At 55.9% G+C, this 18,833-nt stretch overlaps 1 protein-coding gene across 16 annotated transcripts in view; it reads right to left on the bottom strand.

Annotated features, from left to right (window-relative positions):
* Srcin1 (SRC kinase signaling inhibitor 1) overlaps positions 1-18,833 on the bottom strand; it is a 66,057-nt gene that overhangs the window by 3,456 nt on the left and 43,768 nt on the right. For 9 of the 16 annotated variants that reach the window (XM_058571567.1, XM_058571568.1, XM_058571564.1 and 6 more), the window contains 11 exons: positions 18,058-18,233; positions 13,697-13,827; positions 13,446-13,593; positions 12,875-13,121; positions 12,132-12,366; positions 9,991-10,145; positions 9,493-9,645; positions 8,765-8,887; positions 7,521-7,667; positions 5,742-6,302; positions 4,744-4,890 (listed from right to left, as the gene is read on the bottom strand). In XM_058571567.1, the coding sequence (XP_058427550.1) occupies positions 4,744-4,890; positions 5,742-6,302; positions 7,521-7,667; positions 8,765-8,887; positions 9,493-9,645; positions 9,991-10,145; positions 12,132-12,366; positions 12,875-13,121; positions 13,446-13,593; positions 13,697-13,827; positions 18,058-18,233 (2,223 nt within the window). Of the gene's footprint in view, positions 1-4,743; positions 4,891-5,741; positions 6,303-7,520; positions 7,668-8,764; positions 8,888-9,492; positions 9,646-9,990; positions 10,146-12,131; positions 12,367-12,874; positions 13,122-13,445; positions 13,594-13,696; positions 13,828-18,057; positions 18,234-18,833 lie in introns of those variants that run through there. The other 7 variants (XM_058571574.1, XM_046420423.2, XM_058571571.1 and 4 more) reach the window with 5 other exon arrangements.

Genomic DNA, 18,833 nt, shown 5'->3' on the forward strand with positions numbered 1-18,833 from the left:
TGGCCCCCAGCTGAAGTTTTGAAAAAAAAATGGAAAACCTCCACAAATCCAAGAGAAAATGAACTGCAAAAGCAAGAAACCAGAGGGGCATCTGGAGACGGCAGTTGCCTGAATTGAGTGGCAGGGGGAGGGCTCTGCAGGGGCAGAAAGGTGGGGGGAGGGGCAGGGGTTGGAACAAAGGGCCCAGAAACCAGAGTGGGGTCCGTCGTGGTTACTGATAGGAAAGAGAGAAGGCAGGAGAGAGACACCAGAGGAGCACAAGAGAGCCCGGGGTAGGCGAGGGGATAAGAGGGTAGGAGAGGGGTGGGGAGGGGAGGGAGAAGAAGTGAACCGTTAGCTGCGACAGGGGTGCAAGTCCTCCAGAGTGGGAGGCAGAGGGGGCCAGCAGCCCAGCCCAGCATTCAGGGACCCTCTTGCACCTCAGCAGGTGATAGGTACCAAGCAGAAGGATCCTGGTGGAAACAGGAATGAGCTTGTTCTCTTGGGGAACACTTCCCCAAAGAACTCCTGCCTGGGACTCTGGGAAAGAAGGCACCCAGCACCCAGCACCCAGCCTCCCTCTCAGCACTGGAAGACACCCCGCCCCCCCGCAAGTGGAGAGGCCACTCGGTCAAGAAGTGTCCTGCTTTCACTGGCCAGCACTGACGGGCAGAACCAGCTGCTCACCCTCTTCCCACCTCCCAGAGACTGCATCTCTACTGGTCCTGGAGGCTTGTCCTCCGAAATTGTGGTCTCCATAGGGTGGTTCAAGAACCATCTGCATTATCTCTAGGACATGTGTCACAAATGCAGATTCCTGGGTCCCCCTCCAGAATGTTTCTGATGTGGGTTTGGGAATGTGCATTTTAAGCAGGTGCCCGGGTATTTAATTTTGGAATCCTCTGTGAGGACCACACCGACCAGGCTTTCTCCCCGCAACTTCTGGACTCACTTAGCTACTAACAGCTTTGATATTTTAAGAACGTGACTGAAAAGATAAGACTGAAGACAAAGTCCTGTGGCTTATCACCGGAGACCTTCCTGAATTTATATCTGGGCATGGTCACTCCATTTCCCAAGGACCTATGTTGTCCCCAGCTGTCGGGTAGGCTCTCCCAGGAGCCTTGCAGGTCTCAAGCAAGTCCTGCCTCCTGCAGGCAGCAGGGACACAGGAGGCCTGGTCTTCCTGGCTCCCAGGGAACCACCCTGTGGCTGGTGATCACCATTTGTTCTTCCACGAGCACAGAAACGGCCCTGGCCAGCAATTCATCCGGGGGCTTTATTACACTGCAGTTTGCAGCCTACATTTCCTCTTTATGAAAGCTGAGGCTACAGTGTGGGTTTTCTGGCCCTCCTCCTCTTCACTGTGGTTGCTCTTCCATTCCTCAAAGGTTCCAGGGCAGCAGCCACAGGGTCGCTGGATTCGTGCATCCTTTGCCCACTGCCATGAGACAAGCTGGCCCTCACCAGGCTCCAGAATCTGGTCTCAAAGACACTCATCTAAAGGCGACCAGGAGCTCTCTTACCATCTATCACTTACCTTGGGCTCGGCCCCCGCCCCTGCTCTAGCCTTCCCCATTAAATTTCTTTCTTGCAAAGCAGGGAGGGGAGAGAGCTTCTCCACTCCCTCCCTGGAGTCTCTTCACATCTCATCATGTCCCCAAGCAAGGTGATGGTCCCCTCCTGGCTGTTGGCTTTGTTCTGAACTCTGGTCTTTCTAGTTAAAAGTGCTTTCTGTTCCTTCCCTTCAGCATTTTCAAGGGCCTCAGTCTTTGCAAGCTTTGGTCTTTGGCACACCGCCTTGCCTTCCGGGAGTGTGCCGCCTCCCGGGTGACCTGTCCTCACCCAAGCACTGTGCCCTTCTCCCCACTATCCCACCCCACCCCCGCCACAGCCAGTGCAAGGCCTTTAGACATGTTGTGTTCACTGGTTAACTGGGCTCCTCTTCACGGAGACGACTTGCAGTGGCTCTATAAGCATTTGTTTTGTGACTTCCTTGAAGGCCATCTGGCTTCAACCCCAACTGAACTGTTGTACTGAAGCGGAGGTAGCAGGTCCGACTGTGCCATCCTGTGTTGCTCAGAGTTCTCCAGTGTTACAGCTGCTGTCTCTGAAGGGGTCTATCCTTCCATTTCACCAGCTAGTCCTCCCCTGTGGGTCCTGATTTTGTCCAGAGAAGCAGAACTTTGTCACTTTTGTGGCAAAGCAGAAACCTCATAGGTGTCCGGCTTTCCACTGGGGAGGCTTGGAACTCTCTGGGCAGAGGCCTGCTCCCCTGCCTGGTCTGACTCTAGCACGCTGCCCAGCCCTCAGCTCCAAGGCAGAATTTCCTACAGAAGCAGATCATCCTGAGCCAGGGTCTGTCTTGTCTCTGTCATTCCAGGGCCACACAGGGAGCAGCAAGAGCCAGAGAGGCCCCCTGCTCTTCCCCTCTGGGAGGTCCTAGGTCCTGCTCTTGCCAGCTCCTCCTGGAGGCCTCAACATCCTGTCATTCCCTGGACTCTCTAGGGGGACGGTCCAACAAGGTCTCTTGACTTGAGCCACTGGAGAAGAGAGAATAGGTGGTCTTCAGGGGATTCTATAGTCCTAATAGAAGAGGGCGTGTTCATGGCTTCAGGTCGGCACCACTTCTTGATCCTTGCACCCCTGGGAATCCAGATCCCATCTCCTCTTGGATCCTGAGCCCAGCACTCATGGGCACTTTCCCAGTCATTTCCTGGGGCTTCTCTGCAGTAAAGTGCTGTTCCAATGCACTGCCCTCTTGGAGACCCCCACCCCATTTCCTTGCCTCTGTTCTCGGCACTACTACTCCCTCCAGCACATCGTCCCAAGGCAGGCGAGCTCCAAGGCTCAGTGTCATCCCTGACAAGTGCACACTCCAACCCAGGGGGATGGCCCTGTTGCCTGTTTTCCTTCCCACTGTATAGAAGAGGGTTTGGGTCAAGGCCACAGACTGGGCGGTGGGGACCATGTGCCGGCCCTAGTGGTCTAGGCAGCCGGAGCACATCAAGGGTGTTAACAAGGGTAAGGGGAGTAATGGCCCAGAGGACAGAGCTGTCATGAAGAGCCCTGGCTGGGCCACACTGCAGGGGATTCTGTTTGGGCCAGAAGACACAGGTTTGAACTGGTGTGTGAGAGAGAGAGATCATTAAATCTGCATTTTACAAAGTCCCTGCAGGTCTTAGAAAATAGGTCAGAGGTGACAAAAGTGTAGGGCGGGCAGAGGAGAAAGGTCCATAAAAGAGCCAGGTTCCTGTGAAGACAGAGGAAGAGGGCGGATGCCAAGGAATGGTTTACCCAGCCCTACGGGTGAGCGTGCAGGTCTACAAGGCCACACCCAAAGAGAGGTGAGAGAAGAGGGAGGAGAGAGCTTGCCGGTTGCTGGAGACCTTATCAAGCCCTGAGGCAGGAAGGCCTGAGGGGCTGAGGAGCCAGCGAGGGTGGGGAGTAGGGTGTGCAGCTGGCCCAGAGTCCCCGGAACGCAAAGCAACAGGCAGAGGGCTGGGCTCTGGGGAGTCAGGAGCAGGGGACAGCGGGTGTGACAGCAGGGGACTGCTGCTGAAGAGGCTAAAGCACACGTGTGTGTGGGGGAGGCCTGTCAGATAATGTGGGTTTGCATCCTGCTCCCCAGCCTCGGTCTCTCCACCTGTCCAGTGGGCATAACAAGGCCCTTCCTCAGAGCGGCAGGTGTGAAAGGAGACCGTGGACGTGACCGACACAAGTGAGTGTGCCATTAACATCAGCTACTCCTCTTGGCACAAAGGAGGGACCATTCTGGACAGATAGGGCACCCATCTTTGGTGATGGCAGGAGAAAGAGCTGGGAGTGGGCCTTAGAAGGTGTGTCTGGGGACCATGAGGAAGAAGGTAAGGAGAGACTGGGGGAGGGCTAGGTGCCAGGGCTATCTCAGTGCCATGTGTGGGAAGGACTTTGGGAAATCTGGGTCCAGTCCTGGCTCTGATGCCATTGCTGTGCATCTTCGGGAACTCCCTTTCCTTCTCTGAGCTCTCCCCTCTTATGTAAAAAAGGCGGCTGGACTCACCCATCTCTAACCTCCTGCTTTTGAGCCTAGAACTTTCTGGAAGTCAGCATCTAGACAGAGCAAGGCCCACCCTGTCATCCAGAATGGGCCTGGCCTACAGGAGCTGCCCAGGAATTAACGAACTGACTGGGCCTCACGGAGGCTGCAGGGCTGCAGACACCAGAGGGCCAGGCTGCTAACGCTAGCTGCTAACTCCAAGCCTGACGAGAAATCCAGAGGCTGCAGAGGCCCTGCAACTCCTGCCACACCCCATCTAATGGGGCCCAACCTCCTCCCCTTCTCCCCCATCTCCCACCTTATACAGATCAGCAGTGAACCAACAGACCGGGACCCAAGGCTGAATGGCAGGTGCAAGACTGGCTTGTCCCTCAGCTGAGGGTGGCCTGAGAGTTAACAGGAAGGCTGGGATGAGCATCCGGGAGCTGAGCACAGGGAGGAGGAGGCTGAAGATGAGCAGAGAAGGGCAGGAGGTGCAGTGGCCCCCAAGAGGGCTGGGCCTTACCAGGGACAAAGGACAATATGCAGATGGGGAGCAGGTCTTCTCTGTCCCTGAGGGGACTCCTAAAGGGGAGGGGATCCAGATCCAGAGCACTGGGACTGAGTGCAGGAGGGGTAGTGCTGGCAGGGACGACCTCACTGGTCATGGGAATATCGGCACATAGAGGATGCTCCGTGCCCAAACCCAGGGGCCCTGGAGGGGGCGCCCGCCACCCTGCCCTCACCTGCTGCTGGGCCTGGATCCTCATGTACTCAGCCCTCTGCTTGCTGTGCTTTCCTTTGTCAGGGCTGCTTGCTTGGCCCTGGGTCGCCTTCAGCCGAGAGGCTCCTGGAGTCACCACCTTCATGGGCGGCACGCTGCCACCACCACTCTGCAGAAAGAGAAATAGGGTTGGGGTTGGAGGGTCCTAGTGGAACCCTAAGCACTAGGCGGGGTCTCCTCACACAGGCCCTTGGGAACCTGGAGACCTCTCCTTGGCTCTACATCCCAGGCCAGAACTCGGGCTACTTTCTGAGCCTAGGTCTAAGGCCTCCCTGCCGGAGAGGGACAGAACCCCAGCCTGGATCCCAACAGTTCCTGAATGAGAACTCTGGGTGGTTGGTGGCCCAGTGGCAGCTGCGCCCTCTTGGGGAGGTCACTTCTAAAGTGCAAGTCCCCAGCACCACACCCACTCCCAAGCAAAAGGGGCACCACCCTGGGCCTGGAGTTTGGGGGTTAGGGTCCGGTTCTCTAGTGACAGACAGAGCAGGACTGATGGTCCCAGCCCACACCTTCCTGCTGAAGTCTCTCCAGAGATGGGCAAGTCTGGCTCCCTAAGCTCTTTAGCTACCAGGCCTACCCAGGAGGTTCCGGGTAGAGAACAGAGGAACGGACAGAGAAATGACAGAGACAGAGATCTGAGTCTGAGACAGGAGTGGGGGAAGCCTGGAATGGAAAAGGGGGAGAGAACTTTATTTCTTGGTTTACAGATACAGAGCAGAGAGGGAGGGGCCTCTGGATCTTGCCAAGGCTGGGAGGGCCGAGTCCTGGGTGGGCCGGCTTCCCAGCCTCCCCAGGCTCAGCCTGAGAGCCCCCGCCTGGTGGCAGGCTCCCAAGAGGGTGGTGAGCTGAGAAAAGGAGAGCGGGAGGAGGGGCTGGCTCTCGCGGCCCCCACTCCCTGCCCTCCGCAGGCCCAGAGACTAGAGTGGGAAGGCAGCAGGGGTGGGTGGGGGTGGCAGCCACCTGGGGGCTGCGAGGCTGGGGTGAGGGGCTGCCAGGGGGTCCCACGGCAGGGGCTGTGCCCATCTCGCTCAGGGTGGCTTCTAGTTCCCGGAGTGTCTCTTCCAGGCTGTCCGTCCGCTGGGGGGCGACACATGGCACTCTGCAGCCTTGGCCAGCTGCAGCCTGCCCCCCACTGCAGGTTTGAGCAGCACGTCCAGAGTCCTTGGAAGTCTCCTCCGAGTGGGTCTCGGCAGCTGAGGGCTCCTGAGTCTCATTTGGGGTTGGTCCCCAAGGACAGGGGACTCTGGCTCTTCCATCCTCTGGGCTAAGGCTTCCCATGCTCGGGCTCTTCCAAGCTGTCCCTTCCTTCTCGGGCATCGAGCTGCCCTTGGGCCAGGCAGTCTCTGCTCTGAGCGGGCCATCCCAGGTCCTCTCATTGCCAGTCAGGGTCCTCGGTCTTGGAGTGGGGGCTGTCCCGGGACCTGGTTCCTCCAGCCTGGCCTCTGGCGGGGAGGGAGGGTTGGGGGTGCACTCTGTCAAGATGATCCGTGGGATGCAGAAGGCCCTGGGACCTGGGGCAGCCTGGCGGGGAGAAGGAACGTGAGGAAGAATGTGATCCTGGCAAAGCAAACCCCGAGCTCGGATGGGGGTTAGACACAGGTGAGTTTGGCCCCTTCCTCTCACAGATGGGGAAACTGAGGCCAGGGTGGGGGGGTATTCCTGACTGAGAGAGGCAAAGCCCTACACCCCACCTGACGGTTTGCTACCTTCTGGTAAAAGATGCCCGCTTACACAGAGGCACAGGTACATGTTCGTGTCTTACTACCCATGCCAAGCCTGGGAGCCAGCCTCAGAGAGTCTACCCACCATGCAATGGGAAAACAATAACAGAGGGGAGGAAAGACAGAGAGTTCATGTGGACAGGTGCTCCTTAGCACAGAGCCTGGCACATTGTGAGCGCTCTAGAATACAAACTTAACTGACCGACAGAGACCTTCAGACCTGCTCAGGCAGAGAGCAGATGTCCCTTGGCCTCTGAGGGTGGGGCCATGATCCTCATCTCTAGCCAGATGCTTCTGGTTATTGCCCCACCCCCCACCCCGGACTTTGTGAGTGCTCTCCAAGGATTTCCAGGGGGAGGGGCTGGCCGGGTCCTCTGCCACACACACACTCAGGACAAGCTCCCTCTGGCATCTGCTTCTGTGTGAGTGTCCAGCAGGGATGCAGAGAGGCCCCAGTCACCCTCCAACCTGAGCAAATCCTGGTTTAATTCTGAGCACCAGTCTGTGCCAGATGCTGTCATATGTCCCCATCTTTAATGCTTACTGTAACCTATGAAATGGACTGCCACTCTCAGTCCCCTCGGTACAGATGAGAAACTGTGGGCAAGGAACAGTGTATGATCCCCACTGTCACTGACCCACAGCTGGTTAGTAGCAGAGCCGGGATTTGAACCTAGATGGTCTCACTCCAGTCTAGTGCTCTTTCCACTAAAAAGCCATGGGGAGCCAGACTCGGTGGCTCCATGCCTGTAGACCCAGTGGCTCTGGAGGCTGAGGCAGGAGGATGGCAAGTTCAAAGCCAGCCTCCGCAACCTAGCAAGGCCTTAAGCAATTTAGTGAGACTCTGTCTCTAAATAAAGTATAAAAAACGGTTGGGGATGTGGCTTAGTGGTTAAGTGCTCCTGAGTTCAATCCCTGGTACCAAAAAGAAAAAGCAGCTGTGTGCAGATGTGTGGGGGCAGCAGAGACCCCAACCACCCCCTCCCAAGGCAACCATCCAGCCCTGCCACCTGCTTACCTGGGAGTGGGGTGCAGCCTGGGAAGGCAAACAGGTGACCCATGCTCGCCCAGCTCCATTGCCCGACGGCACCTCAGGACGCCGAGGGTCAGCCAGGCCTAGGCGGCCAGGGAAGTGGCCCTGCCCGCTGGACCCCTCAAAACAGGTCTCCAAAGCCAGAAAGGAACAGGAGCTGGTGCCAGGGGCACAGCCAGCCCCAGAGGCACCCCTTCCATGCTACTCATCCCCTGATGGCCCCTCAGACTGATCCAAGCCATCCCCTGCCCAGCAGACAGCCTGTCTGCTCCCACTGCCAGACCACAGTGCCATTAGACCTCAGCCAACCCAGAAGTCAGGGGCAATCATCTCAGAGCCCACTACAATCCACGAAGAACCAAGAACGGGAGGTGAGAGTGTGTGCACAGAAGGGCTGGCCCTCCCCAGAACAGAGGCCCACTGGCCCCAGTGTGGCCGGGCAGAGGGATCCCCAGACCCTCTCCCACCCACCTCCCCAGGCAGACCAAGGAATGCAGACAGCAGATCCACCTCAAAGTCCCAAGAAAGAATAAAGGGGAAATCAGTGCAGCAGCACAGCAGCAAGGACTGAAATTAGAGAGAAGGAAGAACTTCTCAGTGCTGAAAGACAGAACCAGCAGCCAAGGAAAGGCATAGGTTTCTTACATTCTAAGCTTCTTGACCAGGGGGCAAGATAGAACCTGAGTCAGGGGAGGCTGTAGGTGAGCCAACCCCCGGGAGTGTCTTGGTCCCAGTGCAAGGCATAGATTCTAGTGGGAAAAGCAGCTTCTCCCCGGCACAAGCGGCAGAGCAGGGCATAGGGGAGGCATCTAAGCAAAGGCTCAGGACAGTCAGATTTTGAGCTGGACCCTTAAGTCATCTTGTGAGAAGATCCAAACTCCAATCTCAGCCTAAGGCAACACCTGGGCTTTGGGCCACACCAAAAGTCAGGCCGCAAACTGGAACAAAATGCCCGGGCTGCCAGCACCAGCCTCGGGACGCAGCCTGTGAGGGAACACAGACTTGGGGGGGCCACCAGATACCCAGGCTGCTGGGGTCTCCAGGGAAATCCCACCCAGGAGGCCAGAGGAAAGGCTGAGTTTTGTGCGGTCCTTGTGAGGGCGGGGCAGGTGAGGTGTGAGAAGCTGGGCAGTGGCAGGGACTTGCGCGTTTTAGCAGGTTAGCGTGAGAGGTGGGGGGCTGTGGAGGCACAGGCAGAGAGAGCTGTGAGAGGTGGGGCAGCCCGTTACCTTCCATGTGGGGCCCAGGGCTGTGCCCCCGGGGGGCCCCAGGTCCTGGGGGGACAGCAAGGTGGGGATCGGCTGGCGACGGGGCGTGGGGGGTAGGGAAGACACTGAGCTTCTCTCAAACACCTGAGGAGCAGAAGGTGGGGGCAGGTTTGGAGGAGGGGGCATCAGGAAGGATGGGGGTGCTGCTGGCCAGTGATGCAGGCGCCCATGGGGAGGATGGCCTGGGGTGGCATGAGTCCCCAGCCAGCCTCATCCCTTGGCCCCTCACCGTGGCCCCTGGCCGGCTCTGCCCTTCGTCGTGTCTCCTCTTCCAGGGACCCCTAGTGGTCCAGGGTTCCAGGCACTGGGGTGGGAGGGATGGGGTGAAGGGCTGAGGACCCTTGAGTATGGGTGGCTTCCAGCACCAGGAGAGCCTCAGGGCTTACAGTCCTTGGGACACTTGGGATGGGGGTCTCAGCACTGAGGGAACTCAGAATATGCCGGCACAGGGCCTTCAGAGTATGGTGGGTTTGGGGAGTAATTGAGTGGGTCTCAGAAACCACAATAAAAACTCAAACCTGCAGGAAGGGGCTTTAATAGACTCCCCATTTTATAGTGGTGAAGAAGCGGGAGGCAAGAAGGATGGGGTCCTGGGGCTCGCCCTGGTCCTGACACCTCACCCTAGGGACAACCTGGCAGGGGACCAGGACTGGAAGAGGCCTCAGAGGCCACACATGCCCCTGACCCACCTCCAGCTCAGCGATGATGCGGTCCTCATCGTCCTCATCCTTGATGGCAGAGGCCATGATGGGTGGCGTGGAGGCAGGGCGGGCCACCTCAGACACAGCCCGCCGCAGCTTCACTTGGGGCTTCTGCACCTCCAGCTCCTCAGACTCGGCCTTCTGAAAGGCCCAGGGCCCCATTAAGACCAGAGTCTGTCCCCTCCAGCACCAGCTCACCTCCCAGGTGTCACTGGTTCTAGATCACCTCCCACCTCTCCTGGCTCCGAATCTGTAACTTCCTTTGTCTCCTGCCAGGAAGCCCCACCACAGGCAGAGGCCTGGGTGGAATTAGGGCAAATACTCGTAACCAGGATCCCACTAGAAGTCCAGAGTCCCACTGTCCAGTGGTCTTCCCACCCACTGCCTCTGAGAAAGGGCTCCCTCCCACTCCAGAGGGTGCCCAGAGGTCATCTCAGGCTTCCCCCTAATTCAGTCTCTGGGCTTCTGCCCAAGGGGAAGTGGTACCTTGATGAAGGCTGAATCTTTCTTGCTGGTGACCACCACCTCTCCAGTGCGTGTGGTGGTCAGGCCATGGGAGGAAGGGAAGCTCCGGCGGGGAGGGGGTGGCGGGGGTGACTTGGAGGGCTTCTCCGTACGGTATCGGGGCACTGTCAGCTCATCTGCAGGCAGCCAATGGGCTGGGGTCAGGGCTGCAGCCCTGTGGTCAGCACACTGCATCTGACCACAAGTGTTGGATAACCTTGCTTCCTTCTCCAGGAGGAGAGAGGAAAACTAGGGGGCGGGAAGGAAGGACACAGGGCCCCTCCTCTGTTTACTCCCCCATGCCATCCAGCCCCAAGCCCTGTCATTCTTCCTCTAACAGCACTCTGACCCCTTGCTACTTAAAGTATGTCCTGGGCCAGCAGCATTGGCAGCACCTGGGAGCTTGTTGGAACCACAGTTCAGGACCCGGCCCTGAGCTGCTTAACCAGAATCCTGGGTTAAGCAAGAAGGACAGTCACATTCAAGTTTAAGAAGCATTACTCTAGCTAGGCACAGTGGCACGTGCCTATAATCCCAGCGCCTCGGGAGGCTGAGGCAGGAAGATCTCAAGTTCAAGGTCAGCCTCAGCAATTTAGCAAGACCTGTCTCAAGATAAAAAATTAAAAGCACTGGGAATGTAGCTCATTGGTGAAGTGCCGTGGTTCAATCCCCAGTACCAAAGAAGCAGCACCACTCTAGTCTCCTTCTCCCCAGCCCTTGCCACAGGTTCTAAGCACAAGCCCCTCAACCCCCAGCCTGGCCCCACTCACCAGTTTTCTCCCTTCCCCCCAATTCTTCCTCCAGCCTGTTACCAGGACAACATGTCGGAAGGTCACTCAAATCATGACACTCTCCTGCCTCTGATCTTCAGAGGCTCCCATTACCCCAAACTAGTCCAAGCTCCTTAGTCCAGCACCCTCTGCACCTGCCAATCTTTCATTCTCTGCTCTGCTTGTTACTCCTGGTGTGGGCCCTGGGTGGACCCTGGGTGGACCCCGTCAGGCAACAGCAACAGCAAGAGCGCATCTGCTGGCACGGGTACATGCTGCTCCCCTCTCCCTGGCATGGCCTCTCACTGGCCAGGAAGTGACTAATCATTTTCAGATAGTAAAAACTCCCCTCCTCTGGGAAGCTGCCCTGGCCGCCCAGGGCCTCCTCTAGGTCTGCACAGCTCAGGCTCTGCACGGGTCCCCTCCACTGGCTGCACTTAGCCCCTGCAGGTTTACATGCTGGGTAAGGCCTAGGGCCAATTACTTAACCATTTTGAGTTTTAGGGTCCTCGTCAGTAAAGTGGGAATAGTTACTACATCTGCCCCCTAGGACTGTTGTGAAATTATAAAAATGTCAAACACAGAAAGCCGCTGGAACAGTTCTTACTACATAGTAACTGCCTGATAAACATGAATGTTAGTATTATTCCCCTGATAAATTCTGAACTTCTAGAAATTAAGCACCCACTTATTTCCATCTCCCCAGCACCCAGCACACAGGAGGTGCTTAATAATATGCGCTGCAACGGGGCTGGAGTTGTGGCTCAGCAGTAGAGCACTCGCCTAGCACATGTGAGGCCCTAGGTTCAATCCTCAGCACCACATAAAAAATAAATAAATAAATAAAATAAAGGTACCGTGTCCAACTACAACTAAAAACAACTTTAAAAAATAATAATAATATGCGTTGCAGGAATGAAGGAAGGATGACTGACTGCCATTTCCCCTTCAAATTTCTGCCTCTCCCCCATTTCTCAGAGTCGGGGAGCACAGGATCCCTGTGAGTATCTACCTCTGCACCCTACTCTCAGCCCAGCCTGGCTCACAGCAGGTGCTCAGCTCAGCCAAGCGGGGCAGGAGGATCATTCTGCCTGCATGCAGGGTCCTCCCTGCCTCTCAGCAGCCCTCGGGGCAGTGGGAAGGGCCAAAATGGAGTCCAGCTTACCCTGCCCTCTGGGTTTCCCTCTCCCTTCAGTGATCTGAGGCCTGGCCACTGGCGGGTGGCCAGCACCCCCTTCTCTGGCAGCCCAAGCACCGCAGTGCTCACTCCCCAGTACCACCTCTGTCAACCGAGAGCCCTGAGAATTGGGTTCCCCAACTCTGGGCTCCTCACCAGCCCCTCCACCTCCATACCCGAGCCCCTCCTCCCGCTGGGCTCTGCTCGTGGGGCTGTCTTCTGGCCATGGGGTGCCTTGGGGGGCTTGTGGTCCGGGGTGGGGGCTGGGCCCGGGTGGGCCTTGCTGGCACAGTCCAGGTCCGGGATGGCCTTGAGTAGCTCTGCCTGCGTCTCCTCCAGCAGCCGGTTGATGTCCTTGGCGCTGTACTGGGTCAGGGCTGCCCGCTTCTCTTCCCAGTCCCGCTCCGCAGCCTTGGGGTGGAGGGTCAGCGTCAGTCCAATGCTAGACCCTCCAGGAACGGCTGCCCTGTCCCAGGATCTCCAGGGCTCAGTCCCTTCTCTATCCACACATGCAAGGGATAGAAAGGAAGCCTTCCGTTGATCCAGCCCCCAGGAGACCTCACCCTTCTCCTTGAGAATTACATGCCATCCGTGTGGGTCACAAAGGTGGCTTCATGATATTACATCCCGTTACTACCTTGTCATATGATATCATGTTTTTGGACATTCTATTCTATTCCATTGACCACACAGCCTATTCTTAGGCTAACACCAAATTGCTTTGATGATTATAGTTTTATAATATACTTTCTGTCTAGAAGGATGAATGTGACCCTCATTATGCTTCTCAGATTTCCATTAGAGGACTTACTCTCCTCCCCCGAGACAAAGGACCCACTTGCTTAGAGCTTCCTACTCCAGGATGGTGCAAGCACTCGCAGATGCAGCTTGTGCCCCTCACCCGCCCAGGCCTCCGCACCTCAACAGACACAGCCTTGTCCACACTTCTTTTGCCAGAAGTATCCAGGCCTTTGGTGGGGTTGCTGCCCTTGGGGGTGAGAGGGGCTCCCTCGGCCGGCCCGCTCAGCTCATGGAGGTTCAGTGGAGGACTGGGGGGTGGCATCTCAAAGTCCAGCCCCTTGTTGAAGTCAGTCTCAGCTGTCACCTTCTTGGGGGACTGACTGAGGAGGTTGTTGGGGGGTGGCCACACACCCTCATCCACTTGCCTGGGTTAGGAGAGTTAGGAGCAGCTGTGAGGCAGGGTGGGGGTGGGGGTGGGGGTGGCCCCAGGGAATGTGCCTAAGGGAGGTGGGGCGCAAGGAGGGCTCTGAGATTTTCAGGAGAGATGGGAGGATCTGGGGAGGAGTGACTGCACAGGGCATCAGGGAAAACTGAGGCTGCAGCGCGGGAGGGTTCACAGGTCAGAGGCGAAGTGCACATGCAGTCAGCACTCTGGGAAACTCTGGGGGAGTCAGGATAGGGCTGGGCATTCCTATGGATATAGGCCCAGTGTGTGACCCTGTGGGCAATCAGGTCAGGGAGAGAGTGACCTGCGGATCTGGGCCAGCGTGTCTGTGACCCCACGGCAGCGCTTGAGGAGCCCATCCAGGCGCTGTGGCTCCTCCTTCAAGAACTTCACTGCCTCCACCTCCACGCGCAGCACCACCCGCATCTTGCTCTGCAGGCCGGGGAAGTGAGCTGAGGGGACAGGAAGGAGTGAGCTGGGAGGGAGAGAGCACTGAGGACCGGGAGGACAGCGTAGTGGTGGGAGCACAGGCCACACCGCCTGGCACAGACTCACCCTTGAGCTCTGTGAGTGTCTCCCCAAGCTGCTTCAGCACGAGCGCCTTCTCCTCCAGCTCAGGGCCGGGTACCAGCCGGTGATTGTGGGACACATCCCTCTGGATCTTCTCCACCGACTTCTCCAAGTCACTGCAGCCACAGAGATACCCTCTTAGCCCCTCTGGCCCCAGCCAAGCCCCCTGAAATTGAGCAGCTGGAAAGAAATCAGGCCACTATTAAGATCAAAATTAGAAGTTATTCACCAGGCCACATGCCCAAGTAAAACCAGAAATGTCAAATCTCAGAAGTGGGGAACACTTCAAAGCCGACCTAGGCCCACCTTGCAAGCTCTGATCTTTTAGCAACATCAGCCCAAATCTCCCTTGCTGTAACTTGCAGCCTCTGATTTTTATTCTGCCAAAGAAGCAGTAGAGAATCTGGCCAATTTTCAGAGAACTGGAGGCAGCAGCATGTACCCCTGAGGAGTCCCCTGTCTGAGGAGACACCACCATGCCCATCTACCTTTAGTTAACTGATCAAGCCACTCAGCCTCTTTCTTTGAGGCCAAAACTGCTTTAAGTTTTCAGCTGTTTTATATTGAGCTCATGTCATCTAATGCCCCACACTTTTCTAAGATGAAACTCAGAACAAGTCACCACCTCTTGCCTCAAGATCCCTAAATGGATCTTGAGACTAAAATCCAAATTTCCCAAAGCAGACAAGTGGTGGTTGGAAACTTGACTCTAGAGTCAGCAAGATTGAGATCCAATCCCAGCTCAGCCTTCCCAGCTCTTGAGCAAGTTACCTAATATATCTGGGCCTTGATCTTCTCATGCAAGAAATGAGGGTATCCAGCAAGAGTTCCTCCCACATGGGCCATGACAAGGATGAACTAAGCTAATGTGAATGGGCTGGTCCCTGGGATCTGCTCTCCCTCCAGCTGCGTTCCCCACCCCATCCAGCTTACTTCTGTTTAGGCCGTTCGAAACTTCTCTAAGGTCCTTGTATGTGCAGCCCTTTCTGATCCTTTAAAATGCCATGGTCTCTGCCTAGAACATTCCATTCACTTACACACACACACACACACACACACACACACACACGTTAATTCCCCCTTGTCTTCAGGACTCAGTGGAAAACTCTCCCAGGCCCTCCACTTGAGGTCAGGATTTTGCTTCCTGCCCCACAAACCCTTGAAGCTCCTGTTTGCTGGGTTGTACAACCTTCTGGGCCACTAACCCCAGGCAGACTAAGTGAAAGAAAGAATTGCTACAAGTAGGTCATCTCAATTCTATACTTGAGTCACTGACATCCCACATGTAAAGCTACATGTGGGACTTTACATACATTCCTGTCAAATCCCATCTGTTGGATTTTAGCTCAATAATCCAGGTGCAAACAACTTTTGAATCCCGGTTCCATCATCCCACAGATTTGCTCACCCTTAAAGCTCTGTGTCGTCCGAAATCTTATCAGCATGACTAGCAGATGAAAAGATGGACCGGGCTGGAGCCAAGGGCAAAATCCTATGGCTCAGCACTGCTGGTTAAGGAGCTATCTTGTATTAAATGCTTACTGCATGCCAGGGGTCACACCTAGCCTTCAGTAGATACTCGTCTTACTTCAGCCATTGGTTCTGTTGTCACAGTGGGCTTAAGTCACATTGTCCTGACTGGAGGGAGAGCAGATCCCAGGGACCAGATCCTAGGCCTGACTCTGCTACCTGGGAAAGCAAAACTTTCCCCTCTATGTGTGTGACACCTGACTGGTTTAGGCTGGGCCAGTCTTATAAAATAGTCACTTCCAAACATCAATCAGAGAAGACACCCTCATTTAAAGCAGGACTCAGGGAAGCCTTCAGGAGGAAAGGACACCACAATTCTCAGGCAGAGGGAGGACAAGATCCCCTAGGCTCACTCTTGTCATTCGATTCTCCAAAGTTTTGAAGCCCCTAACTTGGTCAGGTTCTGCAAATGAGTTCCAGATCAGTTTGTCTAGACTAATGGATTAAAAAGTGGCTGAAAACCTGGCATGATGGTACACACCTCTAATCTCAGCAGCCTGGGAGGCTGAGGCAGGAGGATCATGAGATCAAAGCCAGCCTCAGCAACTTAGCGAGGCCCTCTCTCATAATAAAAAATAAAAAGAGCTGGGATGTGGCTCAGTAGTTAAGGGCCCCTGGGTTCAATCCCTGGTATCCAAAAAAAAATAATAATAATAATAATAACAATAATGGCTGAGGGCTGGAGTGCAGCTCAGTGGTAGAGTGCTTGTCTAGCATATTCAAGGACCTGGGTTCCATCCCCAGTACCTTAAGAAGAGGGAAAAAAGTGACTGGGTGTTTAGTCCTAGAAGGGTCCAGAGGGGAAGGCCAGTACAGAACCAGCTAAATAATTTGCAGGGCCCACTGCAAAACGAGAGATCAGTTCCTAGTTCAAAACTTAAGACTTTCAGGAGGGTGATGGCAGAGCATTACACTCAGCAAGGGGCCTGTGTGAGCGAGGGCCCTGCATAACTGTTCATCTCCAAAGGTGGGTTAGGCAGAGGCTGAGTCCAGGAGTCAACAGGCCTCAGTCAGCAGGGCAGAGTCCCGGCAGAGCTTGGCTAGACAGACACATGGGTGAGCCAAGTTGATGAAACGGAACCAGCCTAACTGCTAGCAAGATGCCAGGAAAGAGGAAGGGTCACAGCAAAATGAGGCAAGACAAGCGCATGTGCAGCAGAGTAGGGGGTGGGGAAGGGCTGCAGGGCGAATGCCTCGGAAGGCTATGGAAGGAGTGCAGGGAGGGCCTTCAAGGCTGGGCCAGAGCCACAACAGGGCTGGCACACAGTTAGCCCCTGTCCCACTCAAAATAGGCAGGAGGCCCATTCCAGAAGGATGGAGAATCCTGACAGAAGCAGTTTTTTCAGGTCATTTGAGAGCAGTCTGAGCAATGGGTCCCACAAAGGGCAGGGGTGAGGAGCCTGTATGTTCCTGGAGAACAGAGGCCCCCAGGAAGACAAGGACCAGACACTCATTAATGACCAGAGAATAAATCCGTCCTTTCATCTCTTCCACCTCTGTGCTTTTATATTTCCTTTAATGTCTCAGTAAAGTTCTTTTGAAAATTCCAACCCAGCTCTGCTGTGCCAAATGGAAAGGAACAAGGAAAGGACAGGAAAGTCCAGCAAAGAGATTTCCCTAGGAGAGGGGGATGGCAGCTGTCTAATGGAAATCTGACTGGAGCTTTCACTAAGCCATCGCACCTGAGTGACAGGCAGCAGCTGCTGGCTTATTTCCACATGGGGTGACCCCTTACTTCATGTTGGCCATATGATGTTATATGAATCTTTGCCTCCTGCCTCTTTAAGGCATGTGTCACCAGGCTGCGTGGACCCCAGGTTGATAGAGCAGGAGCCTTTGGAAAGGCTCCACATATGACTTAGGGAGGAAGTTGAGCTTCTGTGAGCAGCTCTCCTGGCTCCTGGGCACTCCTGAGTACAACCCAACCCCTCTCCAGATAATGCAAAAATCTTAATACTGGACACAGATGAGGGCACTGAGGCAAGAACTGCCCTGAACACATAGCCCCTTGATGCTGGAGCCAGACCCCAAGTCCCCTAATGCCCTGTGTCACCAAGAGGGAGGGACATAGGGAAGAAGCAGAAGTCTTTGCCTCAGACTCAGTAATTGATAAGGGAAAGCTGCAGTGGGGTGGGGGTGCTCCCTCCTGAATGGACAGCAAAAGGCAGCTTCTCCTTTCAAAGGTGCCAGACAATGGAATTGTGGCCAGACAGCCATTTGCTAAATTTGGATGGAGACGGTCTTCTGTTAACCCTTCAGTGTCCAATCATTTGGGGTGGGGTGTTCGATATTCTTTCTTCTTTCCAGAACACTCCAGCTCAGTTCCAGTTATACCAAGCAAGGAGGGTTTTTCTTGGCTATATCTGGTCTCGGAGATCAGTGGACAGGAGTGGTGACAATGGTGGCTAGTCATCACCAAGCTGGAGTGGGGGTGGCGCCTGAACACTCCACCTGCATGCTCTGCCCTAGGGTCAATTTACATGGGTCACGGGCCAGAACAAAAGCAGGCAGAGGTCAGAGAGAAATCAGGCCCCAGCCACATGTGAGTGAAGTTGCCAGACTAAATGATGAGGAAGCAAGACCACAGCAAAAGCAGGCACCAAGCCAGAAAAAAGAAATCGGGAATTATGCCAGATGGTCAAAGGTTTGTGGGTCATAGAGAAATCAGGCCACAGAGGAGGATGAAATCAGGCCCCAGAACAAACCAACGTCACCTGTGATTCCGAAGGAAGGGAGCTGTGCCTCCCAGGGAAAACAGGCTGCCTTGGCCTCGGCCGCGCCCCCCACCCTCCCTCCGCGGCCGGGCCCAGCCTCACTTGAGCTGCTGGGTGATGAGCTCTTCGTCGTTGAGGTAGCGCAGCCTCTCCTCCTCCACCAGGGTGCGCTGCCGCTGCAGTGGGTCCTCCTGCCGCCGCGCCGCCTCAGACACGCGCATGCTCAGCTCCGCCTCTGTGCGCTTCAGCAGCGCGCGCACCGACTCCTGGTTCTGGAGCTGCGGGATGCAAGGATGGGCGCGTGGACCTGGGTGGGAGGGATAGGAGGCGCGCGGGGCGAGGGAGTGCAGAGGGCAGCCCTATGCGGCTCCAGCTCTTCAGAAGATGCGGCTGCTTAGCTGTGGCCACGAGCCGCCACGGACGGTGCGGGTAGGGGCCGAGGGCTAAATTTGGGGGAAAACGGAGGCAGGAGAATGGGCAGTGGACAGTGGAGGGAGCCGTGCTGTACTGGGCGGTGCTATGCTGGGCAGTGCAGAAGGTGCTGTGGCCATGAGCAGCAGCAAAGGGTTGGGGCGGTGAGTGGCGCAGGGGAAGTTCTGGGAAAAGTGTAGGGGCAGAAGAACAGGATGAGAAAATGTGGCGCGGGACGGGGGTCCTACGCTGGGCCCTGCCTAGAGTGCAGCTGCGTGGCTGTGGCCTTGAGCAGCCCTGAATGAAGACGGGCCTGGCATGAAGGATTCAAGCGCTGGGGTTGATAGTTTCCGTGACTGGGACGGGAGGACCAAGTTAATGCTAAGTTAACGGTCAAACCCAGTTCCAAGCCTGACTGGAGGGGGGTGGGCGAGACCTTACCCTTGGCCCAGATGGCAACTCTCTGC

Source organism: Marmota monax, unplaced genomic scaffold, assembly GCF_021218885.2.
Source record: "Marmota monax isolate L192 unplaced genomic scaffold, Marmota_monax_Labrador192_F-V1.1 WCK01_AAM20220418_F8-fsc00064, whole genome shotgun sequence".
NCBI lineage: Eukaryota > Metazoa > Chordata > Mammalia > Rodentia > Sciuridae > Marmota > Marmota monax.